The 26658-nt window shown below is 40.4% G+C and overlaps 1 protein-coding gene across 3 annotated transcripts; it reads right to left on the bottom strand.

Annotated features, from left to right (window-relative positions):
- Nucleotides 1-4511: 4511 nt before the first annotated feature.
- mdfic (MyoD family inhibitor domain containing) lies at nt 4512-25325 on the bottom strand. Of its 3 annotated transcripts, none has more exons than XM_026327293.1 (5): nt 24938-25322; nt 24480-24677; nt 22390-22500; nt 10789-11142; nt 4512-6647 (listed from the first exon to the last, which is right to left on the bottom strand). In XM_026327293.1, exons 2-5 carry the CDS (start codon nt 24571-24573, stop codon nt 6397-6399), a joined length of 810 nt encoding a protein of 269 aa, XP_026183078.1. In that variant the 5' UTR covers nt 24574-24677; nt 24938-25322; the 3' UTR covers nt 4512-6396. The 3 variants fall into 3 exon arrangements, with proteins under 3 accessions (XP_026183078.1, XP_026183077.1, XP_026183079.1); XM_026327292.1 differs by having other exon boundaries at nt 24480-24644; nt 24938-25320; XM_026327294.1 differs by lacking the exon at nt 4512-6647 and adding an exon at nt 8649-10271 and having other exon boundaries at nt 24480-24644; nt 24938-25325.
- Between the last annotated feature and the right edge of the window lie 1333 nt (nt 25326-26658).

Genomic DNA, 26658 nt, shown 5'->3' with positions numbered 1-26658 from the left:
TCTCTCTTTCTCCCTCTCTTTTTGCTGAGTGTCTGGGCAGGGTGGCTTGGTATACACACACAAACACACGTCTGCTCTGTAGACATCCCTTTTTTAAACCACCGAGAGGGAAGTTTTCTGTTTGTGCTCATGTTTAGGCTCAATTTAAAGCAAATTTGGTGAAAGCTCTGAAAAATAAAAATGGGTTGATGTACAAAAAGGTCACAGTTGATCTCAAAGACACATAAACAGTGTGATCTATGAAAATGATTGTATTATTCAACAGAGCAGCCAAGGTTCCTTGCTATTTTTGAGTTTGTATCATGGACTGTTTCACGTGGCGGTACAAGAAAACTACTGATTGCAACCCAAATTGCAAAAGATAGATTTATTTCACATTTCACATTTATTTCATATTTGTGTTTTGAAAATCAGAAAAGCACAAACTGACCAGCTGATTTTATACCATCAATATATCGTGCTGTGTAAGCGGTCGTAAATGCAGATATGAATTTTACAGGACAAGCACGCCTGTCAAACAACCTGCCAATCACGCATGAGATCCAGATGACTGGAGGCCAGTGGAGCCCTCGTTCATTTAATAAGTGCTGTTAAGAACAAACAATCAAAACTGCTGCTTGGGAGACCACAACACGTCCACATCAGCAAATGACATGTAACAATGGTGACATCTAATTTATAGCTCAAGGAGCGTGTACAAGCAAATAAACAGGCATCCCTGGTCCGCACGTCCCTCTCAATTTGCCTCTCCCACGGTCCACTACCCTTCAGACGGCACTGCAGAAGGAAAATAAAAAAGTTCAAAGTGTCCAACTTTAAAGTGATGTCTTACTTACAGGTCTAAGACCGTTGGTTCTATTATTCCCTGAAAACACAAACCTTTCTGAACACAAGCGCACAAACACACCACAGAAATCTAGGCCTCAACAAAAATATTCCACTTGCATGTAAAGTTTAAGATGCTGCAACATCTGAACGGCTGGGTGGGGGGGGGAATGTGAGGAATGTGGGGATGTTTTCTACACTGACAAGGGAAAAAAAGGAAATGATCTGATAACATCCCAGCGTCTCGTCTCTTCTTTCATTTCTGTCTGATTCTTCCGTTCTCTCAGGCAGATGTTGTCGGTGTTGTCTTCATGGAGCACTGCGCGTGGCAGAAACTTTGAACCTCACCGTGCCCCATCCAGGGGTTTCCAAGCTCGTGATCTTGCTAACTGCCACATGCTAGTTTTGCATCGCTGTGGCAACGCCTCCAGGTAACAAGGAGATTAGAAGCAGCGAGGGGCCCATGTACCACAGCAAAGCTTTAGCATAAGGGGGTCTTTAAATATTTAAGGTATGAGTACGATCACGCATTGATACTCTATGAAGAGACAGGAACAAAGAATACAAATCTTTCACTTGGAAAATCATTTACATTTCATTGTTGTGACTTTGTTCCAAGACTGATGTAATTTCAGTTGTGTTGAATTTCAATTGTATAAAAAGTATTCAAATTTTACCAGGCATGCCACACTTCCTGGTGGCTCAAAATAAACAGAAAAGAAATCATGCATTATCAGCATTTTGATGCTGTTAATTCAACCTCAACAAACTTTTCATATTAGAAACCACATCAATAATTTGTGCAGAAGAAATAATAAGCAAACAAACAGCACGTGGTATAAGGAAGGAGGCTTCTTCGGCCTCTTGTCAAAGTCAATTAGAGTCCTCAGGTAATGACCCTATTTGCATTGTAAACCAAGCCCTTGTGTGAGAGGACTAATGGGGCCACTACCTGGGGAGATTAATTGAAAGTGACATCACTTGATCTCTCCTCCTTTCTTTCTTGCACATCCTTCCGAAAGATTGTCTCATCTTATTTTACTGTCATGCCACAAGTCTAAACAGCGAGGTCAGGCCTTCTCAAAATCTGTCAGAGCAGGAACAAGGGACGCTTTGGTGCATTAGAGGTGGTACACACATTGTGTTGGGAGTGCTGCTTTTTCTTTGTGCACAGAAACAACCTATGGTTTACTCTTATATAATATACAATATAACATAGTACACCCCTGGCATTTTAAGTTTTTAATTGGTACAACATCATTACAAGATCAAATCATTCAAAATCGTGATCTTGATGTATAATCGAAAACTATCAGGTTAGATAGACTGCATCAAAAATACAGGTTCCAAAGTACAACCTCTATGCAACAAAAGTGGCTGCACCAACAGAGTCATAAAAGGTATAAAACTTTCACTTAAGCAACATAGCACCACACTGCAGAACAGCCTGAAAAATCAGAAACCATATTGTAAGACTTCTAAAAAAGGGAACAAGAACACCAGTAGGTTACTGAAGATTGTTGCAGTAGTGATTCAGAGATACAGAAAGATCCATACTACCCAGAAAAAAATAAATAATACAGGAACCATGCTTGGAAAATGATTCCACTCACAATTCACTATATGGGCAACCATGCACTGAAAAAAAGAGGTAAATGCTTCTGATACAGAATCATTCATGGAAATTGGTGAGAAAAATATTGTATGAAGTCAGCTCGACAGATGGCATCCAGAAAGACACAAAACTGTTCTATTAAACTTTGCCAAAAACGAGCTTGGAAGCCTGATGAATATAGGCTGGTAGTCAAATGAAACCAAAAGGCACACAGTGATTGCACAGTGCCACAGATTTGTACTAGACCGGTATCATCCTCGCACAGGAGGTTCAACTATGCCATCAAAAAAAAAACAAAACAAGCCAAATACAAAATATTTTTAAAGAAACTGAAGGATAGAATCGATGTACAGATTTTTGACACATTTAGATCTTGATACTTCTTTCATAGTCCACATATTTCAAAGTAATTGCCTTTAGCTAAAAACAAATACAGCTGTATTAAATATAAAGGATTTGTAGTCACTTTTAGCTATACTAAGCAGGGTTGTTCCGCTGTATATTGTAAATGCATATGAGCGCTTAGCAAAAGATGTAACAATTATTTCCCACATCTGTTATGTGCCACAGTATTAAACAATTTGGCAACAAACATCTGGATTGTCTGTTTTACTAACAACCACAAACAATATCATGTTTACAGCCCATTACGACAAATGCCATGAGGTGACAATGCATGTAATTTTGTGATGCACTCAAGATACATAAACTGCACACAGATACAAACAGTTATTGTAGCAATGTGATTAAAGTTAATGACACAACACAATATAATAAATACATAAAAAGGAATCACATCAATGCTAACAGCCAGTTAATGATGGCTATTATGAATCCTATGGACTGACAGAGGATTGGAGGGGAAAAAGCACATGCAGCCACGTTTTCTGCTGTTTGACAAAAGGAAGCATTGATGTTCCATCTGGAAAAAAACAGATGGTGAATAAAGAAAAGTGTCACACATTACTGCCACCGCCTCTTGTCCTGTCTAATTAGTCATATTATATGTAATTATAATATGGTTATAATCATATCAGTATATAACTCTCAGGTCTATTTTCAATATGAAAATGAAGCAAACAAAACACCATTAATGTACCCATCTACTTTTTTTTTTCCTCATATAAATCAAAAGCAAAAGCAGTCATTTGTTCTCATGGCCGAGGGCAGGAGACTTTCATTTTCTGAGTGAAAGAGTTGTATCCCACCCAATTGAGCGGGGAGAAGGACGGATGGATGGATGAATACACAGCTAGTCAGAGGAGATGGCCACCGCCACACTCTCATTTATTTAATATTGTAAGAGAAATGACCTTGAGATCAGAGAAGTGCTGAATTTCTCCCCAGACGGCAAACAGAAACAATGGAGCCGTCCTAATTGTGACATTACGATCCAGCACACAGTGAGCGATCAGAGGGGGATTGATTAGAGGAGTGGAAAGGTGGACGACTTTGTGAAAAGGTCACTGCACAGTCTACCTAGAGTTTTTAATATTTTCAAACCTCCGCCTCCTCCATAACCATGGAATAAAGTGAAAGAAAGAAAGAAAAAGTACAACTCCTGTGTGATTACAGACTTTCTGGACAGTGGTATTTTCCCCCAACACATTAGTGAAATAAGATGGTAATTTCCTGGGGCTGGGGTGTATCCAGGCAGAAAATGATAAAAGGAAATAAAGATAGAATAGAGGGTGGGATGCCTTCTCTCTGCTTTTCAGCAGGGGGCTGACATGGAGGTTAATTGAGGGGTTAACAGGGTGGTATCATCTGAAGGTCAGACTGCTGTTCCAGACAGCAGGAGGTCCCTGCTCCTTGATGACCTCCTCAAGTGTTGTTGGCCATGTTTCCATGTTAGTGCTAATGCTGCTACCAGGTGAGCACCCTCTCCAATAGAGACAGGACCAAAGGGAAGGGGAACACAGAGCAGTAAAAGGAAAGAAGCGAAAGGTTGCAGATCATGAAACTCAGACTTAATTTATCAGCTGCACTGGTGCTAGTCTACAACTGGATGATATAGAAATGATGGCAATGAAAGGTAGTTTCAAAAATATATATATATACAAAACAATCATTCATTTTCATTAATGTTTTATTTTTAAAAATCTGTTCTCTTTGAGAAGTTGATATACAAAACAATTAAAATGAGTTGTGAACTCCAAGTTAAGAATTTTTGCATCAAGATAAAAATGAAGGCACAGAATAAAAAACTGCACTTTAGCAGAAGAGGACAACTAGTGTAGCTACATGTATACATGGTTTCTTTTAGATAAGCTCTTCACATTATCTATATAGTGTTTTCTTGACACTGTTTAGCCTGTGAGAAACTTGTGGCTTGAGTTAATCATAAACATGAAAATGAGGTTTACTTTCTGCTCATTATCTGCTGCAGAGGTGCCCGTACGGCCCCCTTATACACAATAACAGTGCACCATTAAGGCACGCTGTACATGACAGCGCCTTATCTTTGTTGGTGTTAGGAAGGGACTTTTTTTTTTTTGGTTACCATTTAGCAAGCAGTGCTAATGAGGGCCAGCATTAAGTATCATCACTTCAACAACATCAAAGCGGATCTCCAAGACAAGAAAATGACTCCACTGGTGATTCACTACAACCCTCATCTTGAGATACACAGAATTAAGAAAGGAAAAAAAAAAAAGAAGAAAAACTGCCTTTACCCTGCATTAGTTTACCATTTCAACATGACAGTTCATGATTCCTTTTTTGTAGTCACTGGGCTTGATACCCGAAATCCGCTTATATGGCAACCAGGGTCACCATTATTTAATTCCTTATCACATCCCTCATGAACAGAGTGCAGTTCAACAAGTCATACTTACACAGAACGTAAGTAAAATGATCACAGAAAAGACTTGTACCATATTCAGCTGACAATCATTAATGGCTAACATTGGAGTAGGGCTCTATTCTAAATAAAGACATAAGCTGTACACATTGTTTAACTTAATGTTGCAGTAAATTATACAGTGAGCTGGTCAGAACTGTTTGTATTAAAACTCTATATATGTGCAGCATTTCCTGTAAAGCCAACGCTTCACCTAGTGCCAAATCAGGAAATGTGAGATGAGACTCCGACGCATAAAAGACCTTCCAGTACTTTGTAAGATTTAGTAAAAAATGTTATGACTTTATCTAAATTTTTCCTGCAGTTTTTTTTTTTTTGGTAATAATAGGTCATTTCAACTTTAAAAATAGGAAATAGGAGATGATGCGATGTCCTGATTCACCTTTGATATTTCACCAGTTTCAGCTGTTCTACAGTGCTACAGTGGATTATGCGATGAACATCTGTGTTGCAAAAATTCAGTATGCAACTAAGAACATGAACTGTCACATAAACCTTTTACAGTGTCGTACAGTACTAAGACTGCAACTTCAGTTTCCGAGCATCGACAAAACACAAGTTTTGAAAATGAAAACAGAATAAATGTTATCATTTTGTTTAGTGTAGGCAACGTGTTGGTCACCAAAGTGACTAATAAGGCATGATACAATTAAACAGCATACCTGAAATAACAATAAAATCTTAAAAGTCTATGATAATACTTTTTGGAAAAGATAGAATACCTAACTGAAACAACTTGCTATACACTGAAGAGCTAACTGACATGATCATACTGTATATAAGAATTTACTTCCCTGCTGAGCTGGTTATGATGGAGAAGCCCAGTGTCAAAATAAATCTTTCAAAGTATGCTTTACTCAACATGCTATACTACTCCACACACACACACACACCTGTTATCACACATTAAAAAAAAAAGAACATCCACATACACTGACCATCACACACACGCACACACACACACACACATATATTTGTTCCCTCTGTCTGTTGCTGAATTTAAAGTGACAGCAGCAGTAGTTTCCTTCAATATTTTCTCCCAGGGTCCAGTTATCGTCCACAGAGGCACCCTGGCCCACACCTGCAGGCGTCCCTATGTGGGGAAGCAGATGCCGCAGCACTCCATACAGATTTCCAGGCAATCTGAGGACTCACAGCAGGCATCCATGATGCCACAGTCCATGTCACAGGGGCAGTTGCAGTCGTCGCCCATGTCGTCAGCACAGCAGCAGCAGCAGCAAGCCTCTGACGTGCACGCGCCGCACGAGGCCTGCGCCACCACCATGTTGCAAAGTGTCAGGAACTCACAGAACAGGCAGGCCAGGATGCAGTGGACGCAGCAGTCTGGGTCCATAGACCAGCCAGGGTGACAAGTTGTAAAAGGAAATAAACGTGAATAAATTTAAATAAGACAGAATAAAGCACAAACATACAAACTAAAATATCTGTTAACATGTAAATATATTAGAGTTTCACCGAAATTAGTGCTTGTTAGTAAAAGCAGTGCAGAATAAATGAATGAAAGGGGACTTGTATGCACAGCTGTAACAGAGTAGGTACTGTATGTGGCAAAAGGGTGAGGGCTAACTAGGCAGGTGGGCTAAAGAGAATAAGAGAAATTCAAAATTCAAAGAAATAAATTTCTCTCCTGCAGTTTTGATTAACAGACTGTTAAATAATTGTGGCATTATCATGCAAACTGCTAGGCTGATCACACAAAGATGATTAGCAAAGTCCAGCAGTCTTTCCCTGGCAAATAGGTGGATTAATTCTGGCAATGCTCACACCTCTGATTAACATTTAACCTCCTCACAGAGCCTCTTTATTGGCTTGTTGTTTCACAGCAATAAAGAGTTCCCGTTTAAATTACCAATGTGCACATTAACCATCACATAGCTGTTTCTGAATGGATGCATTAGACAGATGTTTCATTAAAATGCTACTATGGTGGTTGGAATAAATAATGAAAAAAGACAAATGTAAAATTTTACTTGGAATCTTTCACTGATAAGTATTACATAGCAGTACTAAAATACCATAAGTAACGTTTTACACTTATCAAAATATAAATGCATGAAATTTAAGCTTAGAGTTTTCTTCAAATATAGAAGTGTTTCATACAGTAATTTAATCGAAGACTTAATTTACCTGTTCTTATTCGAAAAGATTACCTCAGAGCTCCAGTAATGTTTTCTCAATGGTAAAATGTTTAATTTGGAATAAATCTCTAAAGTGAGTTGCAGGATACAAAGAAGCACATAAAAATCAGATGTTATTGCACAAGGGGAGATTAAATAAAGAACAGTGATTGTTTATTCATAGCTCACAGACAACATAAATATGAGATGAACACCCACTATATGGTGTCATTCATCACGCTGCTCCACACTACAACTTCTGTAGTTATGGCCAAGTCACTAAATCATACCATTATCATTGGGCAAGTGCACCTGGCAGACATTCCTTGCAGCCATCTCCTTTTTGAACCAAGACCACCACAGCGCCACTGCTTTGGAGTGTTAAAAAGACACGTTGTGGATGGATGCAGCAAAATAGCATTGCAAACAGAGCAAATTTGCATAACTTTCATCAGCCCATCTTGAGCTGTCAGAAGGAGCTGTTACTGATTGGGTTAGAGGGAAAGTGAAAGGAGGAGAGTGTGGAGGATGGCATGGGAAAGCAAGCTGAGGACCGCTGGATGCTCATGTTTGATTAATCAAAGTAGAAGGGAATTTTTTTCCTATTTTTGAGGTGCTCAGGGCTGCAGAGCTGACCAGAAGCACTAGCTGACTGTGATACAAACAAGATAGAGACGGGAACATGAAACGAGCAAGTGTGTGTGTACGTGTGTGTCTGAGAGGGTGCCTGAAGTTTGAATGCATCTTATTATCCTTATCTGAGAGCATAACACTGGCAATGATGGGAAACGCATGCAAAAAAAAAATCTCTTGCTATTGAACATCTGGTGTGGACATGCAGTACATTGCTCTTGGGCAGATTGTGGATTTGTTTTATGCTAGGATAACTAAGCTCATAACACATAATATACTAGCATCCGCTGTAGTGTACTGCCATTTGAGTGCTACAAAATGACCACAACTGCATGCACAAAAACCTCAAAGTTCATCCTAACAAACTTTGAAGGACCCAGAGGCTATAGACATTCCAGCATTCAGAATGCAACAGTAGACTGTGATATAAATGCACTACATAGGCATTAAGCCTAACGGCCGGCCATCTCAGCTATTCACTTGGATGTATAATTCAGCACCAGCGATTAGTCTGGATCTTAGAGAAGCCAGCAAGGAGGAGGGGAATGAAGGGGGGGGGGGGGGGGGGGGGGGGGTCGTATACTGTACACAAGAGAACTGGATGCAAGGCACACTGCCATGAAAACAGAGAGAGACAGAGAGAGAGTGAAACCAACCAACAGACAGGCAACCCAGCACACAGTGACACTGTTCCTGTTTAATGTCAGAAAGCGGCGATGAAGCCCAGAGTTTGCAGGCCCGAAAACAGCGTCCAGCGCCTCTGAGGAAATAGTCTGAGACATCTGGAAAGCTAACATCAAAAAGAAGGGAGCGGCATGACACAAAACAAGCTGGATGGGCCTCAGAGCGGCAAGCTGTGCAAAACATTCAAACTCACAAAAGAGGGAGAGAGAGGGCAAGATAGACAGAGATGAAGAGAGTGAGATTGATCAGACAAAGCCTTGGTGGCCATGGGACTACACAGAAGGCACACATGGGTAGAGGGCAGAGGATGTGGGCTGGATAGTGGAGGTCTACCACATGCACTTTAAAGCAGTTGTGTTTATAATGTATGACAGCGAAAAGTCAAAGCTAAACAACTAGAGCCTACAGTCTCACACAAATACATTTAGGTTTATACAGTAGCTTAGTACTTGCAGCCTTGAGCCTAAATCTCTAAATGAGGCTAAAGCAGCTTGGAAAGCTTAACTGATTACACACAATTAACAAAAACAGTAACTGGATGACAAGAGTCAAGCCAGCCCACCCTGTTGAACAAAAGCTGTGTGGTAAATGACTCCTCAGAAGCTGTGGTGTTATCACAGATTGGCTACGGTGCCAACGGCATGTGCCAAGAAACACAGAGAGCAGCAGAATCCCCAGAGCTAACTCCTGCTAGCTTATGCCTTTTATTTCCAGCGTTCGGGGGGCTGTTTAGGAGGTTAATTTCACAGGCAAACAGATTATGTTAATCCGTGTAAACATTTAGACACAACAGCCTGGCTGTCTTCCGGAGGGAAATAAATAGTTAAGAGCGAGCATATTGATTCTGAGAGCTCGCGCATCTGCAACACACAAGATCCATAATGAGACAGACTTGTTGAGCTGTTGTTTTGTTTTTTTTTTTTCACCCTCTCTCTTCTGCTATTTACCAATTAAGATGTTGAAAACAATACTTGTCTGGTGGATGGATCCCACCTTTACTCGCAAGGTGTTGTGTGCTTCTTCTTCTTTTGTTTGCAACTCAATCTAACACTTATTTCAAGCTTGGAGTCCAAGCCCATGTAAAAAGACAAAGCAGAAAAAGCTTTGTGTTGGATGAATAAGCAAGAAATGCACTTCAGCTTTAAAAAAAAAGATGTCTAAATCCAATTACTGTATAAGCTACTAAAGAATAGACAACATATGCCTGTCCACAAACCCATGCACAACCACAGAGTGGATGAGGGATGCAACAGGGCCCTGTTAATGAGGGCCAGAGTAGTGCTGACGGGATGTAGGCAGAGGCAGAAAGGGCCCAGAAAGGTGTGAGGGGCCATGAGAGGCCCAAAGAAGGCTGGTCACGACTTTTAATAGGCACCCCGTGCTCTCAGGCCTCGTTAGACGGTCACACCTATCTCCCCGATGGAAAAGGACCAGCCAACCGCCTTCATTACTGGACTCACCTCGGCCTTGCACCTGACAAAGTGATGGCTTCCCCGCATGGCAAACGGACTCTCTGAATGTTGTTAAAGAAAATAAAAGCCACAGGAGCAGGATAAGATGTCATTTGCTTGACGGGAGTGATAAATATGAGAGCTCATGCACTCCCATCACTAAAAGGTGAGAAAAGGTAAGAATTTATTATCAATATCTTATAAGGTAATATTTCAGGAGTGCCTCTGAAGAATAGCCCCTTCAACAAAGAACTCGCTTTGATGGTGTTCTCATTTCCCTGTGTGACTACTTATTAGGGATGATGATCAAGTTTTTTTGTCTAAAGGATCAGACAAAACGACATAATACAACTGCATTTGAGCAGTTTTATTTTGATTAATTAGACTAATTCTATATTTTTTAACTATTTAAATCTACCAATTTGTAAAGACTGACCTGTAAGGAATGAATTTATGACCAACAGAAACTGGGATGCAGAAAGAAAAGAACAGAAGCAAGCTAGCGTTAGAAAAGTTAGTGTCTGTGTGAGTAAATCTGAGCTGCTTATTGTCATTATTACCTTGTGTGTGGATACTTACCCTCTGGTAAAGGAGGTTTCTGGGACCCACTGGAACTGCCTTTGCTGCGTCTGCTGCTATCACTGTTGACTGACAGGCTGGACCTCAATTTCCTCTGCATCCTTTGCGACACAGGTGTGGACGGCTGCCTCCTGGGCTGCTCTGTTGCTGAGGCTCTGGTGCCATGGCCTGATCCACCCATGGCACCCGCGCTGATGCTGGCACCGCAGGAGCATGTGCGTGTGGCTGTCGCCCCGCCGATTCCAGGGTGGACGCCAGTGCCGTTACTCAGCGTGGGTGTGTCAGTGCTGTTGTGGTGAAAGCCATTTTGGTCTTTGGCAGGCTCCAGGGAAACGTTCTCAGACTGAGGTTGAACTGGAGGGAAATATGAAGAAAAGATTTTACTTTTACTCCTGTTTTTATGTGCAGAGGACAAAACACTACCAAACACTAAAATACAAGAACATTACAAAGAACCAGTGATTTAACTTTAATACCTTACTTAGTATTCACAGTGTCTATTTTTTATGGAAGACAAAGAGTTGTAGATCCCGTTCAACGTTTGATAACACCATAACTTTTTTTTAATGAACTCCGTCTGTACTCTCTGTTGTAACTTGTGACATTCAGTACTTACAAATCGAACACGGTAACAGAGACACACCATTCTCAGCTAAAATCATTCTCAGCAAACCTTGCCACCATTTCCTAACATGATAATATCGATCATATGGCAAACACTTCAACCTGGAATGACAGGAAGAAGCAAAGAGATATAGGAACCTTGTGAGAGCAGTACCCAGGTGAGTTAAGACAGTGTGAGATAGAGAGATTAATGCAGTAAAAAGAAAAAGAGCCCCTATGATACTGTGCATATACAAAATAGCTGCTGTCTGCAACTGTAATGATCTCCTTTTCTCTGAAAGCTCAGAGATGGCCCCAGCTACTCTTTCTAAATGTGTGTGTGACAGCCACAGAAAGTCAGGAGACAGCGACCTGTCTGATAAGAAAGAAGGTGAAGAATGTGAGTGAGCAAAGGAGATGGCATTTTCTTGAGGGGAACACATGCACATTCAGCTCTACTGGGACTTACTCCTACATTACCTTCCCTCCACATCAGAGCCACCACGCAGGTGCACGCGCCAACAGTGCATGGTTAGCTTGAGATTTTGTGAATTATTCATCTCTTTTGAGTTTGTCTGTTCGAAACATATTTCATATTCTCTTCTGTATTTTCTTTATATACATTGAAAATATAGTGTATATCCCAATTCTAAATTCTGACGTATGTGTCAGCTGAAATAAAAAAAAAAAAAAAAACTTCATGTCTGTTTAAGTGGTTTGCAACTGTCCCCAAAAAAAAAAAAATATCAACAAATTTTCCAAATTAGATACAAACATAGAACCTTAATGTGATGCTGGTAGTTTCTTTCCATCTCTATTTTCTTGCTGTCAGCTCACCAACAAGTGCAATTACAGTTAACAAGAGAGCGAGAGAGTGTGGGAATCAGGCCTCGCGCCTTTTTAACAACACATCACCCTGGGAGAGGCCGGACGTGAATGTGGATGTAAAACAAAGCAATTAAATACACACACTGGGTTTTGGCTTCTCTTCATTCAGATTTCTCCATGCTGCTTCGATAAACAAATATAGACTTTAGGGATCAGGATTCCATGCAATTTGAATTAGACAACTGGGTAGCACACGATAGAATTCATTATGCAGTGATTTAAGACCAGGTTGATGGAGTTTCTCCAGAAGACAAATGCCTTGCAGCCTGCCCATGACAATGTGGGGAGAGACTAAAGCTTGCTAACAAGGAGGCTCAGAACAGGCTGTATCTGTTGTTCTTCAGTTTTACCCCTGATAAAGCAAATTGCTATGTTTTTTATTCATTTTTAATAACATGTGCCTTGCATTTTTCATATCTTTAAGCAGGTACAACTATTATCATAGAGTTAAGCAAACACAAACATGCTGGGTCTCCTACATGTCAGCACAGTGGTCATTAGTGATATAGGCAAGAATAAATTCTGCCTTACCATAAGGAAGTTTGAAAAGGGTTTCTTTCTAAATTATTTTCTAATCTGTAGGAATATTATCACAATACACTACATGGTTTTTCGTGAGTCAGTTATAAGTGAGTCAACTAACTAATTGTTTTATTTACCAATAATCACAAAACAGGTCACAAAAGCAAGCTCAATAATGGGATGTGATTTACCGTATTTCAAAGAACAAACTAACAAGAAATAAGACTTTATAATTTATAACTGTCCTGTTTCCACCTTTAGCCAAACAATTAACAATGGACACATTCAGGAATTAAATCAGAAGCACGCCATTTTATTCATGCTGCTGATGTTTTTGAATGTTGATTTCTCAGAAGTACAGTAGTCACATATTTGGAGTTGATGGGGGAAATTCCTGTCTGTAGCTAATGATTAACCTGGCCAAACTCTGTAAAGCCCCTATAATACACACACACACAGCACACTAACAGCAAAAACAGAACAGTAATAATAAGTTAATTCATGTGGTTTCTTGGGTACTATAAAGTCAATACAACACAGAAAAACCATATCTAGATAATGACTTTTCCTAAGCATGTCAATCAATCACAGTATTTTGCGTAACAACAGCCATTTTTCCTATTTAGTTTAAGCAAACTAGCCACATGGACTAACACACACATCCATGCACAAATAGGCCAAAGTAGACTGGGAGGCATAATTACCTTTCCTTCTGAGGAAGTCAAGCTTTCAATTTAGCAAAGTATAAATAGTTATTAAGAAACCACCACGTAAAACCCTGAGTACATAAGCGGCGAGTCAGGTTTCTGACACATGGCAAAGCCTTAAAAAGTGGTTCAAGTCTGCACAGTACCGCGCTTCAGTGGCAGGTTCTTGGATGGTCTTTACAGAGTTTCAGTCGTTATTTCTATCCTGATGAACACAGGGACTAAGATGAATGGGCACAGTGGAGTAATATTCATAATCATTGATCATGATAATGATGATAATGTCAAACATGGCAATGACAGACTTGTACAGTCACCACGAGACAAATGAAGACATAATGAGAAAAAGCAGGAATACAGTAAGTCTTGTTGGAATTGTGCTATGCTGGTAAATAGAAGATTTAAAACCTTTCACTGTACATGTAGTGAAAGAAAATTATATAGCACTATGTTATGTCTAACTGGATGTTCAGCATGCACTGTAACTTCATACAATATAGACTCAAAAAAATAGCATTGGTCAAACCCTCTTGTCAAATCTTCCTATATTACAAACAATGTATACATGCAACTTCTATGAGATTTCACTAGCGTTCACAAGATTTGAATTCATAATATCAATATAACATAATGATGCTTGATTCTACATCTGAGTATTGAAGTGATTTACGTGTTAATAAATGAATAAATCCTGATTGAGAAACACTGAAGTACTGTGACTGTATTGTTCCTATAACACAGCAGAAAACACAATCAGCATCAAAAATTGAATACAACTCCCAGCAAGTTTTTTAAAAAATCATACAAGTTGTGTGGTTGCCACAAGTTTGTAGAAATCGGTAGGTGTCTTGAGATAACTGAATGCACACAGCCTGACAGGTTGCATTAAAACACCATGTTTTCGCAGGAAAAACTGGACGGACACACACACATCCACACACACACACACATCCACACACTTCAAATTGGACTTGTAACCGCCCTATTTCTAGCACATCAACAACTGTTGAGAGTGTACATTTGTAGTTGAATAAAACATGGTATTCCCCTACACACGCTGTCACACACATCACAAGGGAAACTAGGGGGTGAGTGGTTCTTGACTGTCTAAGCAGCATCCCAATTTGGTCCCAGCTACCAGTAGCTGACAGCCTCAAATATCTGGGGAGCATTTTTTAAAAGGCCAGTGTTTGATGGATTCATGAAGAACACACAAATATAATTGCCATTTGTCACTGAGTCTTCAGTGGCTGCGCCACACAGGGACCGTGCACCAGAGTGTCTGGAGAGCACAGGAGCTGCGCCAGAGCTGTGCGGGGGAGTACTCTGTATGTAAAACTGAGTGTATAAACACCTCCGTTTTTGTCACAGAAAACAGGTCCTACAGGAGGGAGCTGGAAATTGCACCCAAAAGACAGAATAAAGAAGAAAAAGGAGTACATATGTCACAAGCCTATTGGATCACACACACACACACACACACACACACACACACACACACACACACGCAGACCTAGCAAGAGGAAATATGCATGCATGCATGTCAACTGAAATAGAGCTGTATAAACAAGAATTCTAAAATAGTTAAGAACATGAAACTGTAACACAGAGGTCAAACAGGGCAGTGTGGAGTTTCTCATTTGCACACCGCAAGGCTGAGCGTCGCAGGGAGAGGACTAAACAACCACACAAGCGCTATGTTTCTAAAACTCAGTGCTTTTTAATATTAATGCCCCTGAGAGAGAGACAGAGGGAGAAGATGAAGGTGTTTGCCTAGGCTTATTAGAATGCCCATCATAGAGAGCATACAGTTATTCAAATGTCACATCATGTCAGCCAAATAAACACCACAATCCAGATCTTGTATTCTTCTCCTAATAGCCATTTTTACACGATGCTACAAGTTTGGGAGTTAACACTGAATGGAATATAAGAGCCGAAGAGGCACCTTTATTTTTAGTTAAGAGTTATTCCAAACAGAAATGGGCAGAATACATAGCAGCAGTTATGTGTGAAATGCTAATTCTACTAACACAGTGAGTGTTTTGTTTATCTTTTTGTGCCTTGTATTAGAAAAACATGTATATTTTCTGCTCGGTTGGCCATGTACCTGCATGATTGAAATGCTAATTTGTAAATGTGCAATGACCTAGCCAGACTCCTCTTACCACCACCGCCCCCTCCTCCTCCTCTCTCTGCCAAAACAGCCTGAGGTATCATCTCTCCTCCTAACAAACAGCAGTGCGTGGAACAGCCCCTGCCTTTCAATCCAAAGGGATATATTTTCTCATTAGACATTATACATCTTCCCTGTCCATATTTATAGACACAAAACCAGGGGAATTATACTGCATAGAAAGTGAGAGGGACACAGAGAGAGGAGAAAAAAGTACAATGAATGTTATTACAAAAGGTTCTGATTGAAATTTTCCTTGGGCGTATCAAAGCCTCATTTACCGTTTGACCTTCCAAACTCCAGGACAAGGACTTTCTTTATTGTCTGGAAGGACGCCTTGTAAGGAACAGACAAGTGACAAGTGTCTCAGCTATACAAATAAAATCTATGATCAGTATCAACATAATGCAGGTATCAGAAGTGTAAAATGAGAGCAAATTGGCAATCTCAACCGCTAGCATCCATGTGATTAGAAAATTAAGGCTCCTGTACTGGAAAGATGTGGGTGCCGTGCAAAGACAGTGGTCTTGTCTTCGGCGTTTACAGAGTGGATGGCGACCTGGCACAAGCTAACAGAAATGTCACTTGTTCCAACAGATATGAGAAAAAAGTGACTCTGGACATCAACAGCAATCCTGGCCCTGTCAGTTAACATACACCCATAGTGTTTTGTATTTATCCAAGATAAAATGATGATGATGATGATGATGATGGCCGCTAAGGATAGCTAAATTACCTGCTCTGATATTGGATTCTCATCAGCAAAAGTGACATGCTGTGTCTGTGTGTGTAGATGTGTGGGTGTGTTATGCTACCCTGCAACCGAACTCTATTAGCTGTCTTCCCCTGTCAAGGCTGATCATATTGTGTAGCATCTCATTTAAGCAGGAAACATCACATTTTTGTCTGTTTTTCTATACAGTTTCAGGACGATCCGTCAATATTGCTTAGCTCATTTTTAGTGATGACACTTATTTGCCTCCCTGTTTTAATTATTCTCTGACAGTCATTCAAATTTGGCTCCTCCAACCTTCTGAAGGGGAAGTGACACTTGAGGACAGCACTTATATTACTTCCACCCCCACCACCACCACCAATAGTGTCAGCCCCTCCACCCAACAAAAAATGAAGTAAGGCATCAGGGATTTGCTAATTTCAAATTTTGCTGCTGATTGAGTGTAAAAAATAACCCCCTCGGACCTTGTTCTGCTTAATTACATTGTACAGTAGCACAGGCAACTCGAAAGACAAGAGCTTGATTTGATGACATGAACCTCTTAGTGTACTCAGTGCATGAGGCTGGTTAAGGTGCTAGGAATGGGAGGTGGGACTGTGTGTGCGTGTGTGTGTGCGTGTGTGTGTGTGTGTGTGTGTGTGTGTGTGGAGGAGGAGGGGGGGGGGGGTCCTCATCAATTATCCTTTGATTTCAAAACGGAACATTTTCCCAGATTAATATGTCTGACTGCTATCTAAATCATTGAAACTCCCAATGAGATGCCATTTTCTCTTACATGAATCACGTTGAGAGGAAGTCATTCACACTCAAACCACCCCCCGCCCCCTTGGTCTAAGCTTCAGCCACAGACGTCTCTAGTTTCCCCCACTGTTGTGTAGAATTTGGCATGGTGATAATTTGAGTCGTGCTAATGTAGAGGAATACAAGGCATCAAGGAGAGTTCACAGCTTTTCAACCTAGCGGCTACGAGAGACACTACATGGTGCCTTATTCTTTCCCTCTCCTCATTTCTTAGATGAATTTGTACAGGCCTGTTACTGCATTAAGCTCTCTCATCTGTTTCTTACCAACCAAGAGGGGAGAGTGTAGTATAAAAACAGCAGAATTTGCGACTGCACTATCTTTAAAAAGCTTCACATCTGTCACGGATTTAGGCTTTACACAGTTAGCTACCACAATTTCTAGAAAGATCAATTATGACGTGACTCAGAGCAGGCCTGAGGGAGCTGCCAGGCTCCATACTCTAAAAACGTGCTCCACCCTCTCCTCTCTGATGACTCAAAACAAAAACTGAGCAACAGAGCAGGAGTGAAAGGGAGGGGAAGAAAGGTGGAAGGGAAGGAGGGGAACAGGGGTATTTTCAGTTTCAGTTACATCCATGACTCAAATCTTCCACCAGCTTCAAAATCTTCTTGCTGAAGTAAAAGTTCCACAGGAAACTCACTTGTTTGAAATTCAGCGGCAGACACGCAGACATTCAACATGTGAAATTCGTACTTGTGCACATATGCACAAAGGAATACATGTGTATAACAGCAGACAACCACATGTACCAAATAAATCCGGTGTGCATTTAAGGCAGATACACTAGCATGGCCACTAGTGGAGTCAAAGATTGAGATCTGATCAGTAGCAGTAGGTGCTACCACTACCTAAAAGCCAAAATACAGGTCCACCTCTGGGTCAGAGAGGGGATAGGCAGTCTATCAAAATACCCCCACACCTAGTTCCTTTATTTGCTCAGTATCAATCTCAGCATTAACCCTCTACTAATGGGACAGCTGTGGGTCAGTGCCTCGCACCTTCGGGATGCCAATCAAAGTCTTAAGCTGAGAGATCAACCTTTGGGACAGAGGTGCTCGTCTGCCTTTGAGTGCCTTTTTAAACACAGAGATGCCTGTATCGATTTTAGCTCTAGCCTCAAAGAGAGGAGAGGGCGGGGTTGTACTGCACTAGCTGGGGCCTGTGTCGGCTAAGGCTGTCTGTGTGTCTGGACGGGAGCCATTCCCTGGTCTCCGGTCACCCTCCACTGATCAGGGGGCCTGACAGAATGACCTAGCAGAGAGGCACTGAACCTGCAAACATGAAGGGGGCAAGGAGCTGGAAGCTCAAGGGGGTCTGGGCTGCTGGGGGCAACATCAGCAGAGATATCAGTAATAGAAAAGGGTTTTAACCTTAATGTTGGAGCCAAAACCCTGTTAGAGGCCAAGTAATCCCCCTTGCACTGCTCTCATTTGAACTGATACTTTTTTTTCTCTCTCCTTCTCTGAGTGGCTTGTTTAAGACACTGACACTGGTTTATGTGGCATCAGTTCAGGAGGCTGTAAACATGAGCCAAGTTGAGCATTCTTCTACATGTTGCTGATATGTGTGTACTTCATCACACCCACATTTTGGGTGCAGGACTTTTCTTTTAGGGACATTTCATAAGTACCGCTACACTCCAAAACTGACACTGTCATTAAAGACAAAGATTTGACTATTTCCTCCACTATTCCAGATATACACTGTACAATGACCAGTTAGACACAAAGGTCAACTGGTTTTAAAACAACATCAAAAGATTATTTTGAATATCCAAATTCTTTGCGCTGTAGGAAAAAAAAAAAAAAAAAAAAAAACTCTTCCTCCACAATCAAAATCCATATATTTTGCTTCATATCTAACATAAGCACTTAAAAGACTTCAGCCCATGAATTGAGGTATGCATATCTAATCATTTGGCTTAAGTATTTTGAATATCTTCAAAAAAAAATTAACAGTGAATAGGCTCGGGCACTTCGGGTAAAATATGCTAATTAACACACTTGAAATTTCCCATATGAAATCTATCTGCACCAAGACAATGAGAAAATAATTACAACAGAGGTAGAATTACAATGGCCATTTTAATCAACCCTTACACTAGCATTTCACCCTATTTATACAGTTTTTGATTCCATGACCCACTGGTAAGTAATCACTTGAAAATTATGGTTCAGTTTATAATAGGTCTATGCTTTAGACACATTATTTCTGCAGAGACAGGGCTCTGGGGATTACAATAAAGATATGAATCTTGCATAACAACAATCATCATGCAGTTGCTATAGCTAAAAAAACATCCTGGGTTAAAAAGTCTTAAAGTGCTTAAGTAACTTTGGAACATCCATAAAGCAAAGTGTGACAGTCAGAAAATAGATTCAACATCCAGTGCAATTAGACATTTGCCCTTTATCTAAGCCTAACTCTGCCTCCTATCATAACACTTTCTAGTTTCGTATACAAATCTTAATTGTTGCACTCTCAAGGAATATTTTCATGCAAAATGGGTGCAGAAAGAAAAAAAAAAAACCTTCTCCCATTACACAGTCCTTTTTAGTGCATTTATTAGGGGTCAGAAATTCACTTCCAAAAGGTCAGTTCTGCACACAGGTAATAACCTTGAAGGTGTGCCACTACAAAGCCCAATCACAGATTCACACAAAAGACAGGCTAATGTCTTCCTTTAAAAAAAAAGAGAAAGTCATGTTATTTGACCTTCTTTTCTCACTACAGAATTTCCATAAGATAAAAAAACAGACCTGTTCTTCTGAAGCTAGTAAGGTCATCTTTATCAACCGCAGAAGTCATTTTAAAAAGTATTTGACAATCCGGTGAATAATGTGACGATTAAACTCCTAAAACTGGTGCTGGGTGGTAGCAATTTATTTCGAGGCAGGGGCTGGACAGCTAAGGCCCTGTTTGCAGGAGATATCAGCTGCTTGAAAACCCGGAACGGTCTCTTGAGGAATGTCTGTCTCCCCCACAAGATTCTCCCTCCTCCCCCAGGATGGCAGCACCACAGAGGAACTGTTCGCTGGCGACAGCTTTACAGGAAGAGCAGACTTATACTTTTGGGTCTCACAGTGGTTGGCGGTCCTAGGAACAACCACACTTTTTATTTTTCAAATCACTCAAACAATTTTCAGCTTTTTAGGTCACATGTCTGATGATTATTTCTTTGTAGCTGCATGGTTAAATCAAGTTAGTCCTGAACACTGTTTTCTGTGCTCCATGAAAAACAGTTTTGAATTATTACAGAACCGCTGCCATGTTTACTTTTCTGTTTTAAGGGGACTCACTGGGTAAAAAGACAACCTGTCAAAACAAAGTTATCATAACTGAAATAGGATCTCTGCTGTTAGTACAACATTATAATAAGCTTCCTCTTGTTGTGAAAAGTCATCTTCCACATACTGCACACAGGCTTTACACCGGACAGCGGGTGGGGGGAGGAAAAAAAACAAACAAAAAAAACAAAAAAAAACAGTGAGGCCCAGGATGTAGGCAGGCAGATTATTTCTTATTGATTTCCTGTTTCTGTAGTGAGAATGGGTCTCAATTACCCCTGCCAACAGAGCAATCTGATTGGTCACCTCACAAACAAAACCACAGTGAGACTGCTCGGATTTATGACACAAAAATAGGTTAACTTGAGCTGCGCTAAATACAAGAATTTCTAACTTTGATTCAACCACAAACAGACACTGGTACATAAAACTTTTACAAAGATTATCATATCATGAATTTGGGGTTTTGTCTTTATATGACTATTTTATGTTCTTGTAACTCAAAAGAGAAGTAGCAGATCTTCTTCCCTCAAAACTCCTCTTACCAGAGTCTGTGTGTGTATGTGTGAGAGAGATCGAGCGACTGTTGTGGATGTTGGGGGAGAGGGGGGAGGTGACATCAATTACAACGCAAAACTGTTGTCACAGGGGCTTATCTGCTGAGATGAAAGAAAAGCATGCCTCCCTCCAGAAGTGCAATACTCCACACACCTGCCAAGCTAGAAAGACCTCTTGACAGAAAATCTTTTTTTTTTTTTTTTTTTTTTTTTTGCAACTGAATCTCTTTTCCTCACTACTTCAGTAAACAAGCCACTGGCAAGTCATTAAGCTTAATACCAAGAAAGGCAGAAAAAGGCACCCTGAAAAAGTTAACAACCTGGAAACAAAAGAACTATTGTGTCAAATACAAACACAATCCTTATTACAGCTTGGCACTTAAATGGATGGAAGCAGTCAGCTATTAGCCTTTGCTGACACATCTCACTCTTGTTAGGAACAATAAAACACACAGAGAAAGCTTTTAGTCTGTTTCCTTTTGTGATGTGCAATCCACAGCTCAGTATCAAGTCATTTTGCTGAAGTTCTAATATGCTAACAACAAAAGCAATTCAGTGCTAAATACTTGTTTTGTAAAACTTCTCTTTCAGAGTTACAACTTCCAACTTTCCCTGAGATATAAAATCAGATTGCAGGATACAGATACAAGCCAACCATAATTTTATAATCTAAAACATATGTTACTGCTACGATGGTATATAACATACTCCCACAATGTTGTGTTATTAAACAGAAAACTGCCTCTAGCAGCTGGTACAATTCTTCTCCAGTAGGTAAATGTTTGGTATAGGGTAGTAAGTGCACTGAGTCAGTCAATGCCAGGACCAAAAACAGGATTTCCCCATTTCCAAAACACAGGACTGAGGGTTGGAAAAAGCACAAATGTAGAAATGAGCCAAGCCCCGATCATTATGGCAGAACTTAAGAGCACGCATACCACCACTCACTTGCCAAAAGACCTTGGTGCTATCTTCTCTATTTTAATCCATTATTTTAATTGGAAACATTGAAGCTAATATTTTAGTTGGCCAACTGACCCTGACTTTTGCATGTACAATCTGACTGTCATAACAAAAACTATTCTTAACAGAAGTTCATGTTCATAAAAAAAAAAAAAAAAAAGATATTATAACAACCTAAATGTTAAATAAAACATTGCTAAACACCCACTGCAGTTAGGCTTAACTATCTGACTATGCAAGCAAAATATGTTAATCATTTTCACTCTCCAATTAAACGGCTCATTGTTGTTTATCATTAAAAGTAACACTAAGATATCTTGCTGTCCGCCCACAGTTTTCCCAGGTCGTTAAAACTTACTTGTTACAGGCTCGCAATAATTAGGCTTCTCCTCTGTCACATGACTTTGTCCCTCACTGGATGGTTTCCTGGGAGACGGTGTTCTTCCTGATGATTCGCTGTCACAAGCATCTAGGGTCACAAGCATCTACTGTTAAACATGGTTGAGGAAAGAAATTCCGGTGGCACACAAAGTTGAACAGCAAACTATTCCGTGGACAAGTATCACATAGAGCTTCAGTTGTTTAATTTAATGTTATCCTATTACAAGTCTAAATTAATGTGGATTACTGCCATGTCTCCAAACACAGATGTAAACTTTTACTGCAGGGTCAACCACAGTGGACGAAATATCAGGGACAGCTCGACGAGCCAGAGGTGCAGAGGCCGCTCTGCCTATTCCTGCCAGAAAAAGCACAGGCCGCTGGCAAATGGTTGCACAACATAGTGGGGCGGTTCAGGTAGAGGCCTTGCCAGAGCTCTGGATCTCATTTTCTCTCTTTCTGCTCCCGGGTGTGCTCTACCTGCCAAGCTTCTTTTTACTGCCATAAAGGCTGCATTCATCTAAATTGGAAAAAGTATGCAGGCAAAAACTCTAGGCCTGATAGCTGCGCAAAAACAAGAGACAGTTTCACTTATATCTCTAAGCTTTGGATTCTGGTCTATTGACTTTAAGGCTCGTAGATGCTTTGCTCATTGCACACTGCTGCTTTGTTCAGTAACTAAACATTCCACAACGACTTTATTCACTGGTTTGGTGCCAGATGCCTCCTCATAGCCCAGTTTTTCTCATGGCCTACAAGTTTTTTCACTAACCTATTGTAATTTGATTCACTCCTGTGGTGAACCATAAAGAAAAAATGATTAATCTAAAGACAACACTGCCCAGAGCTTGATGCATTTGTTGCAGTGCTACAACAGTCTGTTTGTAAGCAGTGATAGATGGGGCGACTGGAACAGATGGACGCAGGCTAGCAGCTCTAGATAGATATGGCACATATCTCACCTTGGAGCTGATGTATGGTAGTGGCAGTTGCGTTAGCAGCAGTAGTGAGTGATGCATCGCAGCATTTAGTGATCACAGTTAGAAATAAATTGGTCTATTCTCAGTACATCCACAGCCCCCTGAGAAGGGAAATCCAGTCTTAACTGCAAGTGCCTTTGAAGGTCCAGCGAAAATCCATTCGCAATCCAGCAGCTGCAGTGATTGCTTACTTTGTCCTACTTTGCTATTTTTTGACAGTGCCATAATGATGCTTGGTATAAATAGGATGGTTAACGGTTCATTGCTTGTTTGAAGAAAAATGAAAAAGGGGTGCGGGGGTAAGCTTATTTTACATGTGATAATCTTAGGGGCAACTAGAAAGTTAATTAAAAACTATAATTGGCTGTGGTTGCTGTTAATAGTCACCAAGGCGTTTCGTCAGACTTTACTGAGGAAAAAAGCAAAAACATTATCAAGGCTTAACACTGGGGCACAGATACTGATGTATACTAAAAGTCATATGAATATAATTTAAGAAGACAAGGCTGATATTGTCCCAAGCAGACTGATAAATGCTGATATGCACCAGTAATCTGTTACCGCATTCATTGGTTAATTTTCCATATTTGCTTTTTAAGCTTTTTTCTTTGATGACTGGCAATACAGTCAACGCGTGTTCTTGATGAAACATGTCACTTATTTTTATAGCTCAGTTTCATTGCTGGTGCACTGGCAGCATGAAGGAAAAAAAAAAAAAGAAACACTCCATAAACATTCACAGAAGAGAACTCCATGTTCACATCAGCCATGTTTTATATAGATGAGATCCTTAAAGGTTTGCAATCACAGATGGCATTTTTAGGGAATTAGGGTGACAACCCCAGTTAGAACATAAACACGCTGTTAGATGCGAACCAGAGGAGAGATGGGCACGTTTACACTTTAGGGGGTATGTCCTCTCTCACTGTCTGACCCCACCATAGGACTTTATGAAATATTAGTTCAGCTGCATCTTGCTGAAGGATCTGTGACCCCCTTATGGTGTCCCACACCCCAGTTTTGCTACCTAAGTGTAACTTTTATTCTCTATGCTAATGATTTTCTGGTCTGACCTGAGGGCCCTTACCTTGCGAGGCTGATAGCAGGGGACTTGTCTCTTGCTTAGGGCCCTTTCCTGGCCCTGCCAGCCCATCCGGAGGAAGATCGGTGTCCTTGGACATGAGACAGTCGTCTTTTTGGAGACACACACGCACACAGAGCAGAAGTTCCTCCCTTTCCTCAGCCCTCAGCGCTGTGAAGACCAATGCCTCATCATAAGCACAGACTTGAAGACACAAAGCAACACACCGTACAGCTCATTATCAACCTGAGCAAGCCGTCTGCTTACACACACACACCGAGAAAATGACGTCGAGCTCCAGTAAAACTTAGTGGAAATTTCCCTTCTTTCGCTTTTTACGCACAAACCTGCTGTGCAGCCTGCATCTGTTCACACGCTCCTCTTCTCTTCACCAGACGGACGCTTAGTGCCGTCCACAGCTAAAACACACACTGTTTACAGAGCATAGCTATTAGTTAACTTACCTTTCAAACATGACAACTCTCTCGCCTCAAATCTGACTTATCCACATCTTTCCTTCCTTCCTCCAACTCGTTCCCCCGGAGACGTCAGGAAGAAAAAAAACAAAACAAACAAACTTACGCGTCCAAAAAACTTTTAGGTAACTTTAGTTTCCAGTTTGTCCCAGTCCCACTTGGTCCAGAGGATGTTGCCGTATATATATATATAAATTTAAAAAAACCATTAAAATCCTCTCGACGCCTTCGACGCTCAGTGGCGGTATTTTGCTGAGGATAGTTGCGTCTCAAACACTTTCATCATATCCGGATTCCTGCTCCAGAGTCAGTGAAGCCTCTTTCTCTCCCTTCGCTTCCCTCGGCGGCAGAGAACTGAACTCAAGTTCCTCCTTAAAAATAAAAGTTGGAAAACAAAATGCGTCAAATTAATTAAATATACTGTCGTTAATCGTCGAACTTTAGTGACTGGAATATCACAGATATACGTTGGGGCGAAAACATCACATGCGGGTTCAATTAAAACTGGGGAAAACATGTTTAATTTCCCAAAGTTTCCTTCCCAAGTAAGTAATTGCTTCGTTGCCATGGAGATGGGTTTATTGTCATCACGTGAAAGCCACGTGACAGGGCAAACTGTAATGGAAAGCTTGAGAAACATTAAAGATGGACCTTGTGTAGATTTTTTTTTGTTTGTTTTGTAAAACTGCTGTGATTGAAAATTTTAAATAAAAAAGAGGTGTTAAAGTTGTAATAAATGAAAGGTATACTTTTTTTTAATTCAGTCACAAATAAAGCCATTAATGGTGATCATTCAAAATGACATTCAATGAATCCTCGTTTTTCTACTGGCGTTTAGTGGCTAAATAGTTGCAATATGATTTATTAACCACAATATTTGGATCTTGGAGACCCTGGGTCCTCTTTGACAGCACAGTTTTAAGAGCTTGATACTTTATGACTTTTGCCAATTTTATTACAGTGGCTTATAAACATAATTTCAAATTGATGACATGCTTTCTATGGAGAATGTCGTTTTACTTCTTTTTGGGATCCAGCCATAAACCATGGTTAAAAACAATGGGTTTTTATATGCTCCATATCTGTGATTGATGATTATATTACCTTCTAAGCACCACGTCCACAGTGTCTGTTAGGATTGCTGTTATTGAAGTTTTATAATAAGTTTAAGGTATGGAAGAACTGGGGAGGTAAACCTCTCTGGGGTCTAACTGATCTCAAACATAAGTAAAGTTGATGATTTCTTTTTGGAAAACAAAGGATCACATGCTTGTTTATGCATAGCTCACTTAATATGTAAAGCAAATGTATATGACACAGTCACGGCACTTCATGATCATCTCCGTTTATTGTCAATATTGAATTGCTAGAAGTTTGAAAACCTACAGTATAGCTATACAACAGAATCATAATCTCAGCAAAGTCTTTAGTGCCTTAATCATCTTATACTTTTCTCCATTTCAATGTATATGTAATTCACTTAAATGAAAGACAACAGAGATCCATGCTGTGTCCTCTGTGTAGTCAGTAAGGTATTGTTAGTGCAGTAGCTTGCTGATTGCCATCATATTCATTGAACCTTATTGGTAGCAGTATAAGTGAGATTTAAGCCTTGGTAACATGAGAGTGTGGAGGTGATTGATGTGAAATATGCCCTCCCTCATTGACTGGATGAACTCCATTTTCTGCTCCTAATGCAGAAATCACTC

This window comes from Mastacembelus armatus, chromosome 23 (genome assembly GCF_900324485.2).
Source record: "Mastacembelus armatus chromosome 23, fMasArm1.2, whole genome shotgun sequence".
Taxonomy (NCBI): Eukaryota; Metazoa; Chordata; class Actinopteri; order Synbranchiformes; family Mastacembelidae; genus Mastacembelus; species Mastacembelus armatus.
Note: the sequence above shows the minus strand (reverse complement) of the source record. Positions and strands in the feature narration are given on the sequence as shown.